This window comes from Thamnophis elegans, chromosome 3 (genome assembly GCF_009769535.1).
Source record: "Thamnophis elegans isolate rThaEle1 chromosome 3, rThaEle1.pri, whole genome shotgun sequence".
In the NCBI taxonomy this organism is placed as follows: domain Eukaryota; kingdom Metazoa; phylum Chordata; class Lepidosauria; order Squamata; family Colubridae; genus Thamnophis; species Thamnophis elegans.
This window is the reverse complement of record NC_045543.1, coordinates 19,098,972-19,115,590: the sequence shown is the minus strand read 5'-3', so window position 1 is coordinate 19,115,590 and position 16,619 is coordinate 19,098,972. Positions and strand designations below refer to the sequence as shown.

The following is a 16,619-nucleotide window of genomic DNA, read 5'->3' as shown; positions in this document are numbered from 1 at the left end:
GTCCTAGGATCTAGCAAAGAACATTTTGCATATTGAATTGATTATGTGCCATAGCAACATTATGACCCTGACTTCTTCCCGTCCGGCTCGAAACGAGGGTTGTATTAAAAGGAGCCCGGAAGCACCAGGTCCGTAAGTTATAAATTAGTACTCTTCTCTTTTTTCTACCTCTCTCTACGTGATAAACATAGAGATGTAAAAAATAGAGCGGCCATACAACCTTACGAAAAGAAATCCCTAAGAGCCCAAGAGAGTCGCCGGTGATTGTAGTTGCCCTTATTTATTTATTTTTAACCGTTCATCAGACTCCTTCGATGGCACTAGTCAACGATCAACATGGCGCTCAGCGCCTCTCTATCCCTCCATCTCTATGACCAAATGCCAATCAGACCAATCGCTCTTTCAGAAAGAGAGGAAACAAAGTCGCTCGTGCTTTTGGGGAAAACCGGAAGAGGGGTTTTCCGGAGTCGGCGCCTGTGCGCGAGGATTTCCCCTCCCACCGGGTCATTTTCCTCGGCGTGAGGATTTTGGAAGTGTGGTCATGGAGGCGCCTGCTCGCTCTCCTTCTCCCCATGTCATCTGCGAGGGAGACTGGGCTGTTCTCAAGCGGGGCGACGTATTTAAAGCGGTCGCCGTGGTGAAGCGAAGGTAAGCCTCTCCTCCTCTTCTTCTATAGCAGCAGCAGCAGCCTTTTATTTCATTCAAAGAAGTTCCAATCCTCCCCAACCTATTGGTTAGCCAATATAACTGCCATAATTATGCCCATCTTCCTCTACTTTTGTTAATGCATTTATATAACTTCTATTATAAATATGTTATTTATGCTCTATTAAAAATACAAAAATAAAGAAGTATTTCTCAACCTTGGTGACTTTTAAGATATGTGAACTCCAATTCCCAGAATCCCCTAGCCAGCCCTCCTGCCTGGAGAATTCTGGGAGTTGAAGTGCACTCATGTTAAAGTTTGCCAAAGTTGCTATTAAGTGTTTATATTGCTGCTCCATGTGCCTTCTGCTTTTAGTCATGCCAGCCATATGACCAGGGAGATTTCTTCAGACATCGTTTTGAAACGGAGATGAGCACCGCCCCCTAGAGCCAGAAACGACTAGCACATATGTGCAAGGGGAACCTTTTAACTTATTGTTGCTAAGCCTCTATTGGCTTTGAAGGTGGGCCCTGCCAAAAACGGATAGAAAATTGTGTCCCTCACAATTTTCTATCAATCCCAGTCGCAATAACACCTGACTTGGATTGCAGAAACACCTCCATGCGAACAGATTAACTGCACGATAGTGTGTTGTGGAACCCAAAGAAGACTTTGTGGTTATGCCTGAATTATGCAGATTCCACAGAAACATTATGTAAGTATTAAAAGAAAGTATTGGTAATGGTTTCCCTGTCTGTCGTGTCCGACTCTAAGGCATGATGCTCATCTCTATTCCTTGGCCGAGGAAGCCAACGTTGACCAAAGATACGTTCCATGGTCATGTAGCTATAGATCAAATGCCCACAGAACATTGTTACCTTCCCACTGAGGTTGTACTTGCATTTGCATGTTTTCAAACTGCTAGGTGGGCAGGAGCTGGGACAAACAACAGAAGTTCACACTGCTTCAGGGGTGCTCAGGTCTTGAAGCTGGGCTGTCAGCTCTCCAACTATATCCATAAAGTAGTTATGGATAAAAAAGGACTGTGCATGCCAGCCTTGACTATCCCCCATCCAAGTACGAAGGTTTTAAGATTTCATTGGAATGAGAGCTGAAGACTGCATACAGCAGAGAATGGTGTGTAGGAGGTTTTTAATGGCAAGATGGTTCTGTTTGCACTTACATGTGGAGTTCTTTATTTTGTGTGCCTGACTGTTTTCCGGGATGAAAAAAACAACTTCACCTTATATTTTTGAAAATAGAAAGTCCATTGGTTGTTATCTTCCTTAGATGAAATACCTAGGAAAGTTGTAGAAGGAAATGATAATTTTCACATTAATGAAGCTGGAAATAGATTTAAGTGTGTTATATTAAAATACCCTGTTTCCCCCAAAATAAGACCTCCCCAGATAATAAGCCCAATCGGACTTTTGAGTGCGTGAGCTAAAATAAGCCCTACCCAAAAAATATTGCAGCACAGAGCAGCCATGAGGTGACCATGTTCGCTGCCCCCTGCAGCTCAAAAATAATAAGACCTCCCCAAAAATAAGGCCAAGTGCTTAATGGGGGGGGGTGTCAAAAAAATAAGACCCTGTCTTATTTTTGCGGAAACACAGTACTAAAATTATTTTTTAAATTAGAATAAATATTGCTATTCTACTGGCATTTCAATTTTCTAGAAAGAAGCAGCATTGTTCTTCCAATTGTGAGAAGACGGAACTTCATCTTTCTATTGGTAGTGGAGCTTCACAGGCTGAGGGTACTGAGGGATTTTAATTTGTTCCCTTGAAAAAGAATTAGAATTCACTTAGGAATTCATAGCCATCATGACAGTCATGGTCTTTCCCCAAGTTACAGGTGCAAATTGTACAGAAAGCTACACATCTGGTTTCTGGTTTCATTTCAGAGCAAATACAATGGAAAGTATCTTTAACGTAATATCTTAGTGCAGTCACTAAGAACTTGTTTGCTGGAATATACATAGAGATGGCTACTCAATTAAATAGAAGAGAGTGGAATCCCTTCAAGTTCCCCCCTTACATGACGTAGGGGTCTTAGAGGCAGTTTTCAATCACTGCCCCCTTTTAACAAGTACCAACTTTTTTGGAATTCAGAAAAGTAATTAATACCAGATTATATCCCTAGAACTTTGAAGAGGAGATAAATGGAAAATTATGTATTTGTATATGTAGTAATGGCTTTTAGGTAACCCATCTTTCTGTTCTATTTCTATAAAAATTTTCTATTTTATGGAATGATCTATTGGTTTCACTCCTATTTATGTATAATTGGATTGTGAGCCAATCCAATTAAAATTGTATATAAGCCTAGTAAAATAAATGTTATTGTGATTTTAATTTACTTGCTTCTCTTGCTCGATGGTTTTAAAGTATTTCTGCTTACTTGCACGTGAAACTGGAGTTGATTTTATTTGTGAATATTGCAGGATTCTATGTTTCTAATTGATTTGTCAATGCTTTTGTTTTTAGAAAAATTGTTTTTGAAAAACAGTGGTTCTGCTTAGATAATGCCATTGGGCATGCTTATGGAACATCATTTGAAGTGACTAGTGGTGGTAGTCTTCAGCCAAAGCGGACGTTAGAAGAGATGAATCCAGGTATGAATCAGCTAGAAATTATTTAGATAGCAAAAGTATGGAATGTGGTATGCTTTGATATTATAATCCTGATACTTTTTTGTAGTTCTGATACTTTTCCTAAACAAAGTACAATAAGGGGTTGAGGACAAAAGAAGTATATTAGTTACAATTTTCAGTCTATGCTTTATATGTGATAAAACCGTAGACTTACCTTGTAGCAAGATGGAGTGCCAATAAATCGGATGGATGGATGGATTGATACCTGCTAGTCTTTATGGCAAGATAGAAATTTTTTATCAACATATATTCAAGAAATATGTTCTTACGTTGGTGGCATGAAACTCTGATAAGAATATTTGCCTATATCAATGGTTCTCAAACTTTTCTTCACCATGAACCTCCTTTAAATAACTTTTTGGCCACAGACCCTCAAGATTTAAATGATAAATTTAAAGGTTGTGTGCAGGAACATTCATCTTTGGTGAAAATGTGATGAGAAATGTTGAAAGGAAGTTTTATTACATGTGTATAACTAAATAGAAATGATTCTATCTTTGGTTTTTTTTTTTAAAGAAACAAAAGAAGCTGGTACAGATAATCGTAATATAATAGATGATGGAAAATCTCAAAAACTGACTCATGATGATATAAAGGCTTTGAAGGATAAAGGCATTAAAGGAGAGGTAATCTTGAATTCTCAGTTGAATATTATTGTTTCACGTCACAAATGAGTACTTTCTGTTTAGAAAGCTATATTGCTAGGAACAATTATAGTTAGAATCCTTTGCTGTTGAAGAATGTGAACAAGTGTCATATAGTGACTGAAATTTTAGACTTAAACTCAGGAAACACATTTGAGTCCCTACTCAAGCAAAAAATAATAATAATCACTGGATGACTTTGGACCAGTTGCAGTGGTGGGTTGCAGGTGGAATGACCCGGTATGGGCATACCGGAGCCTGCCCAGAGCACCGGGTACCCGCCTGCACTCCTTACCTGTTCTTTAAAGCCTGCGGTGCTTCCGCGCATCTGCATGGCGTGTACAGTGCCTGCGCAACGCTCCGCCAAGCAGCTGGAGCATCGCAGAAGCATCACTGGAAGGTAAGATGCATGCGCGCACACCACACAGGTTCATGTGGAGGACGCTGGGCCCCGTTGCAACCGTACCAGTTGCAACGGGATCCGGAACCCACCACTGACCAGTTGATATATTTCAGCCCAGTTGGGCATCAGAGTAATATCACAATAAAACTAGGCTAGAATCCCATTTAAGCTACCTTTTGTTCCAAAGAAAAAGCAGGATATCAATTTATTATTAGGTTTATTATAAATCTATTAAGAAAAGGGCAGTTGCCTCTCTATACTAAATATAAGCCACTCTTCTAAAAGTCTTGAAGGATTGAATCTTGAACTACTACATGTAAAATATGAACTTTACAACTCAACTATATTTCTGTCCTCTGGTTCTTGATTGGATGGTATCTATCATGATCATAATGAATGGAATGCAACATACATTTTATGTACATTCAAGTCACTGGTACTGCTTTTCATGTGTAATTCTTTGGATTGTTTATGGCTAAATGTTGGCCTCACATTTGGTAGATGCAAGACTACATTGAGAATAAATATATTTCCTACACTCTGTATGTGGACACAGACACACACACACACCTTCAAGTCAGTGTTAACTCTGGCAACTGCTTAGACAAGTCCCTGCAGTTTTCCTAGTATATTTTCCCCCAGAAGTGGTTTGCCATTGCCTCCTTCTGAGAGTTTAACTGGACCAAAATCAAACAGATGGCTTTGTGCCTTAGGCTGGAATAGAACTCACAGTCTCCTGTTTCTGTCTTGGTACTTTAACAACTACAGCAAATTGGCTCTCCTACTTTTTTATTTCTTTTTAAATTTTTACTTGGATGCTCCTTAGTCACAGTTTATATACTGGGGACTTTTGTGTTTTGTTTTGGTTGAAATGGTTTATAAATAGCTATGAGGAGAGAATGATTAACCTATCTTTTTTTGAAGGAAATAGTTCAACAGTTAATAGAGAACAGCACCACGTTTAGAGACAAAACAGAATTTGCTCAAGATAAATACATCAAAAAAAAGAAAAAGAAGTAAGTTGAATTTTAGAAAACAGAATTTTCAGTGAATCACAAATCCTAAATAGTTTTCACACTATTTGTGCTGCTTTGCTTGCAGATATGAGGCAGTTATTACGATCATAAAGCCATCTACTCGTATATTATCAACAATGTACTATGCAAGAGAGCCAGGAAAGATCAAGTAAGGCTTAATGTATTTCAGTTATATGGGGTATCTGTTGAACTAAATCTAGCAGTAAATGTGTGGATAAATGTCCTCCCACCTATGGTTATAGATGGATACAAATGATGCATGAAATATGGTTAAAGATAGTTTGTAATCATCTGTGGGAGTGTGGATTTAAAAAAATAATAGATTCTGATGATGTCTACTAAATGAACTAGAATGGTCTTATCTGCCTGAATTCAGATTTTTTTTCTCAAAGCTCTCCTTTTAGCAGGCAAAGGCAAAAAAATAAGCTGCAGATTTCTTCTGACACCTTTTTCTCATCAGTACTACATAAACTATGATGGAACTGAGCAAACAATGTTAAAGCATTTTTCAGCTTCCATCCGCAACACTAGCCAGGCCTTTGGTGAGGGAGAATGAGACCCCTTGCTTCATTCCATCTGGAATGAACAGACCATCTTTTATTGATTATATTGTAATTTCTGATGGCAAGCTGCCCAGAGTCATTGGGAGCTGGGCAAAATACATGTTTAATAAATATTATTGTATCTTTACAGTTAGAATTTATATTTGTCCAAAACATAAATTAGAACTAGAAATACAGTATTTCTAATAAAATTTGTTGTACTTTTAAGTATTTTAACTCACGGCAAAAGTAATCTATTTTTTTTCCCAAAATGTCCTAGCCATTTGCGGTATGATACTCTAGCCCAGATGTTAACTTGGGGAAATGTTCATGCTGGCAACAAGATGATAGTAATGGAAACCTGTGCAGGACTGGTGCTGGGAGCTGTAATGGAACGAATGGGAGGTGAGAAGAACAGAATATAATCTTTACAGCTGGGAGTGTGAACATTTAATAGTAATATTTCTATGGGTAGCATGTGCATTTGACTTTAAATCTACATTTTTTTTTCTTTCAGTTAAGCCGGTAGGGAGCTTTCTAAGCAAAGCATTGATTACAAAATATAAAGACGCCAGAAGAGTAGAGAAATAAGATGCTTTTGGAAAGACAATTATGTTTTATCCTTCTACTTTACTTATTTTTGCCTAAGAACTATTTTCAAGTTTTATGGAGAAGCAAACAGATAAAGCGGGAAATCTCTGTTATTGTGAATATAGCTATTGTTAAAAGTGTTCACTGAATTTAGTTTGAAGAGTTATTCAAGAAATGGCTGCTTGGATAAGTCAACTGGAATTTTTGGTTTGCTTCTCTTGACTGGTTTTGTCCCATTCCATTTTGCAAATACTTTTGGAACTCAGCTGAGTTTCAGAACACATTTGCTAAACAGCATAGGGAAACAAGGAAGGCAGATGCTGTAATACAAAAACACAGCACCTGACCGAATGGCCAAGTTTGTGAAAGTGGGCCAGGACAAGTTCAAATAATCTTTCACTTGTCCATAGTGATTTGAATTGAAATCACCTGTAGATGCTTGTGTAAAGGTCAATATTTTTTGATCACATGAATAATCCATTATTTGCATAGATGAATGTGTCAGGTAACCAATTTTGAAGAACATTCTTTGTGCTGATGTTAAGAATTGTAAATGACTTCTATTTTCTTCCATGCAAGTCTCTGCTGTATTTGAGAGAAAATGGTTTGTTTAGATTGTCACAGTGTATTAGTGCAAATCCAGTTTATTCTGGCTGTATTTGACTTTGATCTATACTTGCAGGTTATGGATCAATTGTTCAGATATATCCAGGAGAAGGACCTGTTAGAGCAGCCACAAGTTGTTTTGGATTTCCTAAAACTTTTTTTGACACACTCTCTGAGTTCCCTCTCAGCAAAGTGGCTAGCGTTCTGTCTGGAACATTTTCTTTAACGCCATTGCCTTCAGAGTGTGAAAAGAAAACACCAGTGGCAGAAGACAAAAATGGTTCAGGGGATGATAAGGAACTTTCTCTACCAGAAGTAGAGATGGAATGCAGTCCGAAAGTAGCTATGGAGAGCGGTCAACTTGAAGATCAAGAAAAAACAGAATTTGCGTCGGATGCACTTGATGATCAAGCCAAGGGAACAGTAAGATCCCAACCTTTTATGGTAGTTTAAATGTAATTAAATAATTGAACGCATTGATATTTAAGTAAATATGCTTCTCAATTCACATTGCAGCATCAGGTATTACATGAATGTTTACTCTGTTATGCTTATCTGCATTATATGTTAATTAATTGCAAGATCTCTTGATAGACATCAGATTTAATAATAATTAGAAATGTGAATAAGTGCAGTGTACTCTGCATTGCTAAATATAGTCATAGCACCAGAATAATTTTATCTATTGTGAAATATTTTGGGAGTAATTGTGATTTCTGTTCATGTTCAGTCAGCTATAAGTTAAAATATATCAGTATCTAACACTGATATATAGCAATGTAAGTAAATTAGGATGTACCATATTTTTTGGAGTATAAGACGCACCTTTTTCCCTCAAAAAAGAGGGTGAAAATCTGGATGCATCTTAACATTGAATACAGTATTTTTGGCCTTCCGAAACCCCATCCCCTTTGTAGAAATGGATGTGCAGAGGGTTTGAGAGGCTTCCAAAGTGCTCCTGGGGGTTGAGGAGGGCAAAAATGAATGAAAAACAGGCTGTTGTTTGCTCAGTTTTGCCCCCAGGAGCACTCTATAAGCCTCCTAAAGGCTATACATGCCTTTTTTTTTTTTTTTGAGGAAAAATGGGCCATTTTTGCTCGTTCCCCCCCCCCCCACTCTAAAGCCTCCTAAAGACTATGCATGCCCTTTTTTGACAAAAAACAGGCCCATTTTCACGAAAAACATGCCGTTTTGGGAGGATCTGCAGAATGCAAAGGTTCCACCACAAAACCGCGTTCGACTAAAGGGCGCTCGACGAAACCACGTAGCTGACGTCATCACAGCGCGACAACAGCGCGGAGAAAAAAGCACGCTGTAAACGCTAAACCTAAAATTAACCCCTAAACCTAAACCTAACCCCCCTAAACCTAATCCTAAACCTAACCCTAAACCTAACCCTTAACCTAACCCTAACCCTAAACCTAACCCTAAACCTAACCCTTAACCTAACGCTAAACCTAATCCTAACCCTTAACCTAACCCTTAACCTAACCCTAAACCTAACCCTTACCTTAACTTGAATCGGCTTGCTTTCAAAGCGCTATTTAAAGCGCCCTTCTTTCTCCGCGCTCGCTGTTGTCGCCCTGTTGATGACGTCAGCGACGGGCTTTAATCGGGTGCGCTGTAGTCGAGCGCGGTTTTGTCGTACCACGGAATGCAAAAACTTTTTTTTTTTAATTTGTGTCTTCAAAATTTTGGTGCGTCTTATACTCCGATAAATACGGTAAGATTGTTATCTGACTTTATTGCAATAATATTTAACACAAGTACTTTTTTTAAAAAAAATTAGCAATATATTTAATTATTTGAAGTATTTCAGGTTGAAGCACTAGAATACATTTTGTTGTTTTTAACAATTCTACTTTTATCTTTCAAGTAGACCTTACAATTTGAGTAAGGCATTAGGAAATTAAGCCCAAACCAGCCTTTTGCAAAATATTAGAGATAAATGTTTTTAGAACTTCTATAGTTCTTAAAATCATTTAATCTGAATTTATACATATTTTAGACTCATGACAAACAAAAGAAACAAGAGGAAAAGAGGAGACAGCTGATAGCAGCTGCTGCTTTATTGAAAAACAAGGATGCTGATGGGTAAGAGCTCTCTTGTAGCATTGAACATGTCCAGGAATATCATCGTTTTGTAATTGCTTTCAAAAGAGAATTTGCCATTCTAAAAATGTAACTGGGTGTGGTAGTGCTCATCGTTTGTGAATAAGGGTTACTTGTCTATATAGCTTGAAGCTTAAAGCCAAGGTTCAGCTCTTTCTGGGTTTTCCTTTTTTCATTAGCTTGTTAAATTTCTGTGTTTGATCGAAAGATGCTGTAAATGGTCAAAATATTTTCAGCACCGACAGGATGACAATAGCCTGTACAATTATCCCTATGACGGAGAGGATTCATCAATATATCAGCTGTGATAAATGGTTCAGCCTGTCTATAGGGTGAAAGATAAACATCCTTATATAAGGAAAATAACCAGTGCATTAAAACATAATGGTTCAGATCTAAAATAAAGTTGAGGAAATTCATGAAAAAAATTAATGTGGGCAGCAACATTTCCTCAAATTTTGGCAAACCACCTGTAGCTTGAAGCCTTTTCCTTCCATGGTTTTTTTAGATTTAATCTGGGATTCAAACTATTTTTATATCTTTCGATAGCCAAAAAGTAACAGTCTTGATGTTAAAAATGCAGCTAACCTGTGTCTAACTTTCCATTACAGTTTAATTGTAGCCAGTCGATTTCATCCAACAAGTTTATTACTCCTGTTGTTAGAGCTGGTAGCTCCTTCAAGGCCTTTTGTTGTCTACTGCCAATATAAAGAGGTGAACCTAATATATTTTCTTAATTTAATATTTTTAAAGATTTTTCAGTAAGTTCATATAACCAGATGTTCTTGTTTCAGCCACTACTAGAATGTTATGCAAAACTGAGAGAGAAAGGTGGTGTCATTAATCTGAAACTTTCTGAAACATGGTTGCGAAACTATCAGGTAAGAATTACAAACATATAAGTACCATAGAAAATGCAAGTAAGCCAGGGAAATTATGCATCTCTGATCAAATGGATATTTGAAATTATGAAATAATGGGGGGTAGAAAATATTGTATTTTTTGGACTATAAGACGCACCAGCCTATAAGATGCACATTACCTTTAAAGGAGGAAAACAAGAAAAAAAATCTGCCTATGCCTCCATAGCCCATTTGCCGCCGCCAATTGCCACAAACGGGCGGCGACAATCCCAGCTACCTAGAACAGCTGATTGGCGCCACACCAACCTCCCACCGCAATATTCGCTCTATAAGATAGACATTCCCACCCACTTTGGGGGGGAGGGGGGAGTGTGTCTTATAGTCCAAAAAATATGGTAGGTCATTGTTCAGACTATGCCAAGTAATTTCATATTATAACTATTCTCTGATTATCCACTGGCAAGCCTGCCACTTATTGTAATATTTCATCTTGTTTTGTTTTTATTGTTAATGTATTTTTGTTTCCAATTCTGGTCAATGACCTAATAAAAATATTCATCCAGTTTGATCAATCAAACTAATCAATTTTTTGCGCAATCTATAATTTATAATTTCTTTCTTTTCTTTCATCTTTCTCTTCTTTCTTTGTATGGGCTATGCATGAGGTATGCTTGAGATGAATGAATGTCCCACTTTTATGATCATATTGTTGTAAATTTTGTGTTTTTAACTTCTTACGTGGGGACTGTTTGGGGGAGTGTATCAGTACGCGTGATTCGGAGGACCTGCCGGGAGTTGCGGGGGCCACGGGGGTGGTTGAGGGGACCAGAGACACGGGAGAGGGTCGGGGTATTGCGGTCGTAACAGGGAGGGGCAGATACGGCGGGGACTTTAGGGCAGGCCATTACCGGGGAAGGAGGGTTCGCTACATTACAGAGATCCCTCCTTCCGGCCCTAGGAGTCCCACTCCAAGACCAGATGGCGCAAGCAGTCAGGACCCTGGTCTCAGGCTGTTGTCGCTAAATGCCAGGTCTGTTGTACATAAAGCTCCTCTCGTCCGGGACTTAATTTTAGACGAGAGGGCAGACCTGGCATGTATTACTGAAACCTGGCTGGGCCCAGAGGGAGGAGTCCCCCTTGTAGAGCTGTGCCCAGAAGGATTTCAGGTGCTGCATCAGCCGAGAGCCCAGGGAAGGGGTGGGGGTGTGGCCGCTGTTATCCGAGAGTCGTTAGTTCCTCGTAGGGTCCCTGCTCCGGAGATTGTCGGGTGTGAGTCTTTGCTGTTAAAGTTGGACCTCAAGGGTCAAGTGGGTCTGCTGCTAACGTACCTGCCTCCCAACAGCGTTGCAGCAGCCCTCCCCTCGCTCCTCGAGTCGGTAGCCGAGCTGGCAATTGAGTTCCCTAGGTTGATGGTCCTGGGGGACTTTAATTTGCCGTCGCTCGGTGAAAACTCTGATGGGGCGCAGGAGTTCATGGCTTCCATGACAGCCATGGGCTTGACCCAAGTAATTCGGGGCCCAACCCATTCAGCGGGACACATGCTTGACCTCGTATTTCTCTCGGAGCAGTGGATTTGTGATCTTGGTCTGAGGGGGAGTGACATCATACCCCTGTCGTGGTCAGACCATTGCCTACTGAGGCTCGACTTCCGGAGGCCAAACCCCCACTGTAGGGAGGAGGAACCGACCAGGTGGTTCCGCCCCAGGCGTCTTATGGAACCGTCAAGGTTCCAGACAGAGCTTGGGGTTATTCCTGACACTTTCGCCCACAGTCCGGTGGAGACTCTGGCTGCTGCGTGGCACTCGGCAGCGTCGGAGGCCCTCGACCGGATTGCGCCACTGCGGCTCCTCCGAGGCGGCGGATCCCGGAGACCCCCTTGGTTTACCGAGGAACTCCGGGAGATGAAGCGCCGGAGGAGATGCCTAGAGCACCGTTGGAGGTCCGATAAGTCCGAATCGAACCGGGCAATGGTAACCACCTGCACCAGGGAATACACCAGGGCACTTAGGGCAGCAAAAAGATCGCACATAGCCACCCTGGTAGCATCCGCTGAGTCCCGTCCAGCCGCCCTGTTTAGGATAACCCGCTCCCTATTGAACAAAAGGGAGGCGGGGGAACCCTTGCAGGGCAGAGCTGAAGAATATGCCCAATTCTTAGCGGACAAAATTGCTCGGTTTCGGTCGGACTTGGACTCCACCCCTGCAGTTCCAGCCGAGGCGCAGGGGGACCAAGTAGAACAGCTCTGGGTTGAGTTTCAGGACGTTACCCCCGGGGATGTGGACAAGGCCATGAGAGCTGTAAGTACCTCCACCTGCGTCCTGGATCCGTGTCCCTCATGGCTGGTTACTAACTGCAGTGAGGTGACACGAGGCTGGATCCAGGCGGTTGTAACCGCCTCCCTTCGGGAGGGGAACTTCCCCGCCACACTGAAAGCGGCGGTGGTGAGACCCCTCTTGAAGAAACCATCCTTGGATCCAGCTGTTCTTAATAGCTATCGTCCAGTCTCCAACCTTCCCTTTCTGGGGAAGGTTGTTGAGAAGGTGGTGGCCTTCCAGCTCCAACGGTCCTTGGAGGAAGCAAACTACCTAGACCCCTTCCAGTCAGGCTTCAGGCCCGGTTACAGCACAGAAACCGCTTTGGTCGCATTGATGGATGATCTCTGGAGAGCCAGAGATGAAGGACGTTCCTCCATCCTGGTCCTCCTTGACCTCTCAGCGGCTTTCGATACCATCGACCATGGTATCCTTCTGCGACGACTGCGGGAGGTGGGAGTGGGAGGCACCGTGCTACGGTGGTTCTCCTCCTACCTCTCGGACAGGTCACAGTCGGTGTTAGTGGGGGGGCAGAGATCGTCCCCTAGGCCCCTAAATTATGGGGTGCCTCAGGGCTCGGTCTTATCCCCCCTACTATTCAACATCTACATGAAACCGCTGGGAGAGATCATCCGCAGGCACGGGATTAGATACCATCAATATGCGGACGATACTCAATTGTATCTGTCCGCCCCGTGCCAACTCAATGAAGCGGTAGACGTGATGAGCCGGGGCCTTGAGGCCGTTATGGACTGGATGAGGGTTAACAAGCTTGTGCTCAACCCAGAAAAGACCGAGTGGCTGTTGTGTTTCCCTCCCAAAGATTTGGCTACTATTCCACCACTCAGGCTGGGGGGTCAAATTTTATACCCCTCAGAGAGGGTTCGCAACTTGGGAGTCCTCCTGGATCCACAGCTGTCATTTGACCACCACTTGACGGCTGTGACCAGGGGGGCATTCGCCCAGGTTCGCCTGGTGCGCCAGTTGCGACCCTACCTGAATCGGGAGGCTCTCACAACAGTCACTCGGGCCCTTGTGACCTCTAGGCTGGAATACTGCAATGTGCTCTACATGGGGCTGCCCTTGAGGAGCATCCGGCGACTTCAGCTAGTGCAGAATGCAGCCGCGCGAGTGATCGCGGGTGCACCCCGATTCACCCGCATTACACCTATCCTCCGCGAGCTGCGCTGGCTACCTGTTGATCTCCGGATGCGCTTCAAGGTGCTATTAATCACCCATAAAGCCCTACATGGCAGTGGATCTGGATACTTGAGAGACCGCCTTCTGCCAATTACATCCCTGCGACCGATAAGATCCCATAGATTAGGCCTCCTCCGTATTCCATCGGCCAGCCAATGTCGGCTGGCAACTACAAGGAGGAGGGCCTTCTCAGCAGTAGCCCCGACCCTTTGGAACGAGCTCCCCGTGGAGATTCGTACCCTCTCCACCGTCCAAGCCTTCCGCATAGCCTTGAAGAACTGGCTCGCCCGTCAGGCCTGGGGATAGGATAGTTACCCCTCCCGAATGATGAATGTATGTTGCTTGCTATTTTATTACATGTTTGTCCTACTGTCTGTATTTCCCCTTCCCAGTTTTTGTGTGAGCCGCCCTGAGTCCCCTCAGGGAAAAGGGCGGCCTACAAATTCTAATAAAATTCTAAATTCTAAATTGATATTATCATTGATTCATAACTCATCAATGTAGCATAATGGTAAGAATTTCTTTTTATGAAATTTCTGCAAGGCAAATTAAGTGGCATCGAATGTCTGATTTTTACACTTGTTTAATATGTGTCTTCTTGACATCTTTTATTGCTGTCTGATCCATGAGCTTTACAGAATGTGCTATTAGTACTGCAATTATTACATAGCTTATTTGCCATTTTCTTATTTTTAAGATCTTGCCAGATCGAAGTCATCCCAAATTGTTAATTACTGGTGGCGGTGGATACCTACTGACAGGTATCACTGTTAAAAAGGAAAGCATAAATACCAGTGACTGCTTAGACGAGCCATCTTCTAAAAAGCGTAAGCTTCAAGAACACCAGTAATGCTTCAAGAAATTATCCTTGTGCTCTGTTACTAACTGAATTTAAAGGCCTAGCGGAATGCACTTTGTTTTCCATTTGCAGCTGAAGGTTCTTTTTTAAATCAATCAAGTTCAACCAAATGTTCTTATTGCCAATGTCATTCCAGACTCAGGTCGTCCCCATAACCTATGGAGCATTACTTTAGAACAGGGGTGTCAAACTCGATTTTATTGAGGGCCACATCAGGATTGTGTTTAACCTCATAGGGCATGGGGTGGGCGTGGTCATGGTGGGTGTTTGACACAGTCTCAAGATGCGCCTGGATTTCCCTTCTTTCTTTCCACAGTTCTTTACTATAACAATTTTCCTCTTCTACCAGATATTACAGGCAAACATTTATTACTTATTCTTCATACTCCACTAAACTTTTTATTTCTAAATTTATACCCTATTGTTTAATAATAAATTGCTTTTTCAGGCAATTTATGCTATTGCCTGAAAAAGCTATTTATACTATTGTATTTTTATTATTCAACTAATAATAAAAATACAATAGCATAAATAACATGATAACACAAGACCTAACAGCAGAGATAAATTTCCAGGATAGTAAATAGTAATGACTGTCAATTATAGATTGTTGATTGTAGATTAAATGGACCTACAGTATGTAAAAATGTATTAACATAGGATGTTGTTTGTTTTCTATCCAGATCAGGCACTTACTTGAGGCCACATAATTGCAATCCAGTCCTCCTGCAGCACTCTGCCGGCCATGTGGAGGCCTCATGGGGCCTCCACACAGCTCATTTTTGGCCTTCAGAGTGCTGCTGGAGGCCATGGAGGCCAAAAACGGACCTCACGGGGCCTCTGGTGGCCCATTTTTTGCCTCCCTGGCCTCCAAAAGCACTGTGCTTGCCAAAAACAGGCCTCACGGGGGGGGCGTATGTGCCCCCCCCCTGCAGCCTGTTTTGACCGCCAGAGGTACCATGAGCCAGTCCTTTGATATTTCCAGGCTGACCTCACAGGCCAAATTTAAGCACCCCTTGGGCCACATCTGGGCTGCGGTCCTTGACTTTGACACCCCTGCTTTAGAAGGATATGATTAAGTATCAGTCTTCCTGGAAATGTTGCAAAAATTGACTAAAAGTCCAGCTTGATTCTGTTTCAGAATTTTGTTTTGAATTCAAAAACCATGTTCACACTAATCCCATTTCCATTTCTGTATTTCAATTCATTTCAATTCCATTTCAATATTTTTTTAACTAAGTGAAATGAATGTTTCAAAATGCTGTACTATTATCAGTAAGAAAGGCAAGATTGATGCTAGACTATTGCACATTTTAACCATTGTGAATTTCAAAAAAAAGCAAACATTACATATTACTTTGCAAATGTTAAAGTAATGCTAGTCTGTTTTCACTTAACACTTAAAAAAAAGAAAAGTAAAACTGGTTTCCATCTTTTTAACATGTGATAACTATATTTTTATGTGGAGTTTTTAATCTGTAAATTTGCATTTGAATAAATTATATTATTTTGTAATACATGAATTATTTTTTCTTTTAAGCAAGAAAGGATTGCTAAAGTAAGACGCCTTCTGGATGGCAACCAAACTGATGTGTTTTCCAATCTGCTCATTGGCCACAAAAGTTCAGCTGCCATTATATTGGGCTCTGTATTGTCTTGTATTTGTGAATTGATCCCCATTCACCCAAATTCAAACAAGATCTAGCTACATATGTATCTTAGTAGGTACCATAAAATTCTTGATTTACAACATTGATCATATCTTTCAGTTTTAATTTTGGTTCTGTTGCTGCTTTTGCAGCTTAATTTATTTCTTCAGTTCTTTGTACACTGCTTTTATAAGCTGTCTTGAATGACTCAGGGAAAGAAAGTTAAGGTATAAAGAGTCTAATAAAGAAAAAAAGAGGCAGACCCATTTGAAAGAGATATAAAAAGAGATCCTTGAAATAGATGGGTTCGATTGAAAGAACTGTAGACCAGTGTAGTGATCCTTCTATAAACATGGTCTAAATCCCTTTTTTCCCTTTGAATCCAGATCATAGAGCAATCCTTTATTTTTAATTTAAGAAGATAATCAACAATCAGCTTTAAGACTTGGCTTTTCCCCACAAGCATTTGGGGCTGCTTGTTGAATTCCCCCTGTTTTTA

At 41.2% G+C, this 16,619-nt stretch overlaps 1 protein-coding gene across 1 annotated transcript; it reads left to right on the top strand.

Annotated features, from left to right (window-relative positions):
• The first annotated feature begins 444 nt into the window (after positions 1–444).
• On the top strand, positions 445–16,356 carry TRMT6 (tRNA methyltransferase 6). The gene is made up of 11 exons (XM_032214158.1): positions 445–648; positions 3,136–3,263; positions 3,819–3,928; positions 5,274–5,365; positions 5,451–5,534; positions 6,209–6,333; positions 7,202–7,548; positions 9,134–9,219; positions 9,849–9,951; positions 10,032–10,118; positions 14,310–16,356. The coding sequence occupies exons 1-11, from the start codon at positions 542–544 to the stop codon at positions 14,460–14,462; spliced, it is 1,422 nt and encodes a 473-aa protein (XP_032070049.1). The 5' UTR covers positions 445–541; the 3' UTR covers positions 14,463–16,356.
• The last annotated feature ends 263 nt before the right edge of the window (positions 16,357–16,619 follow it).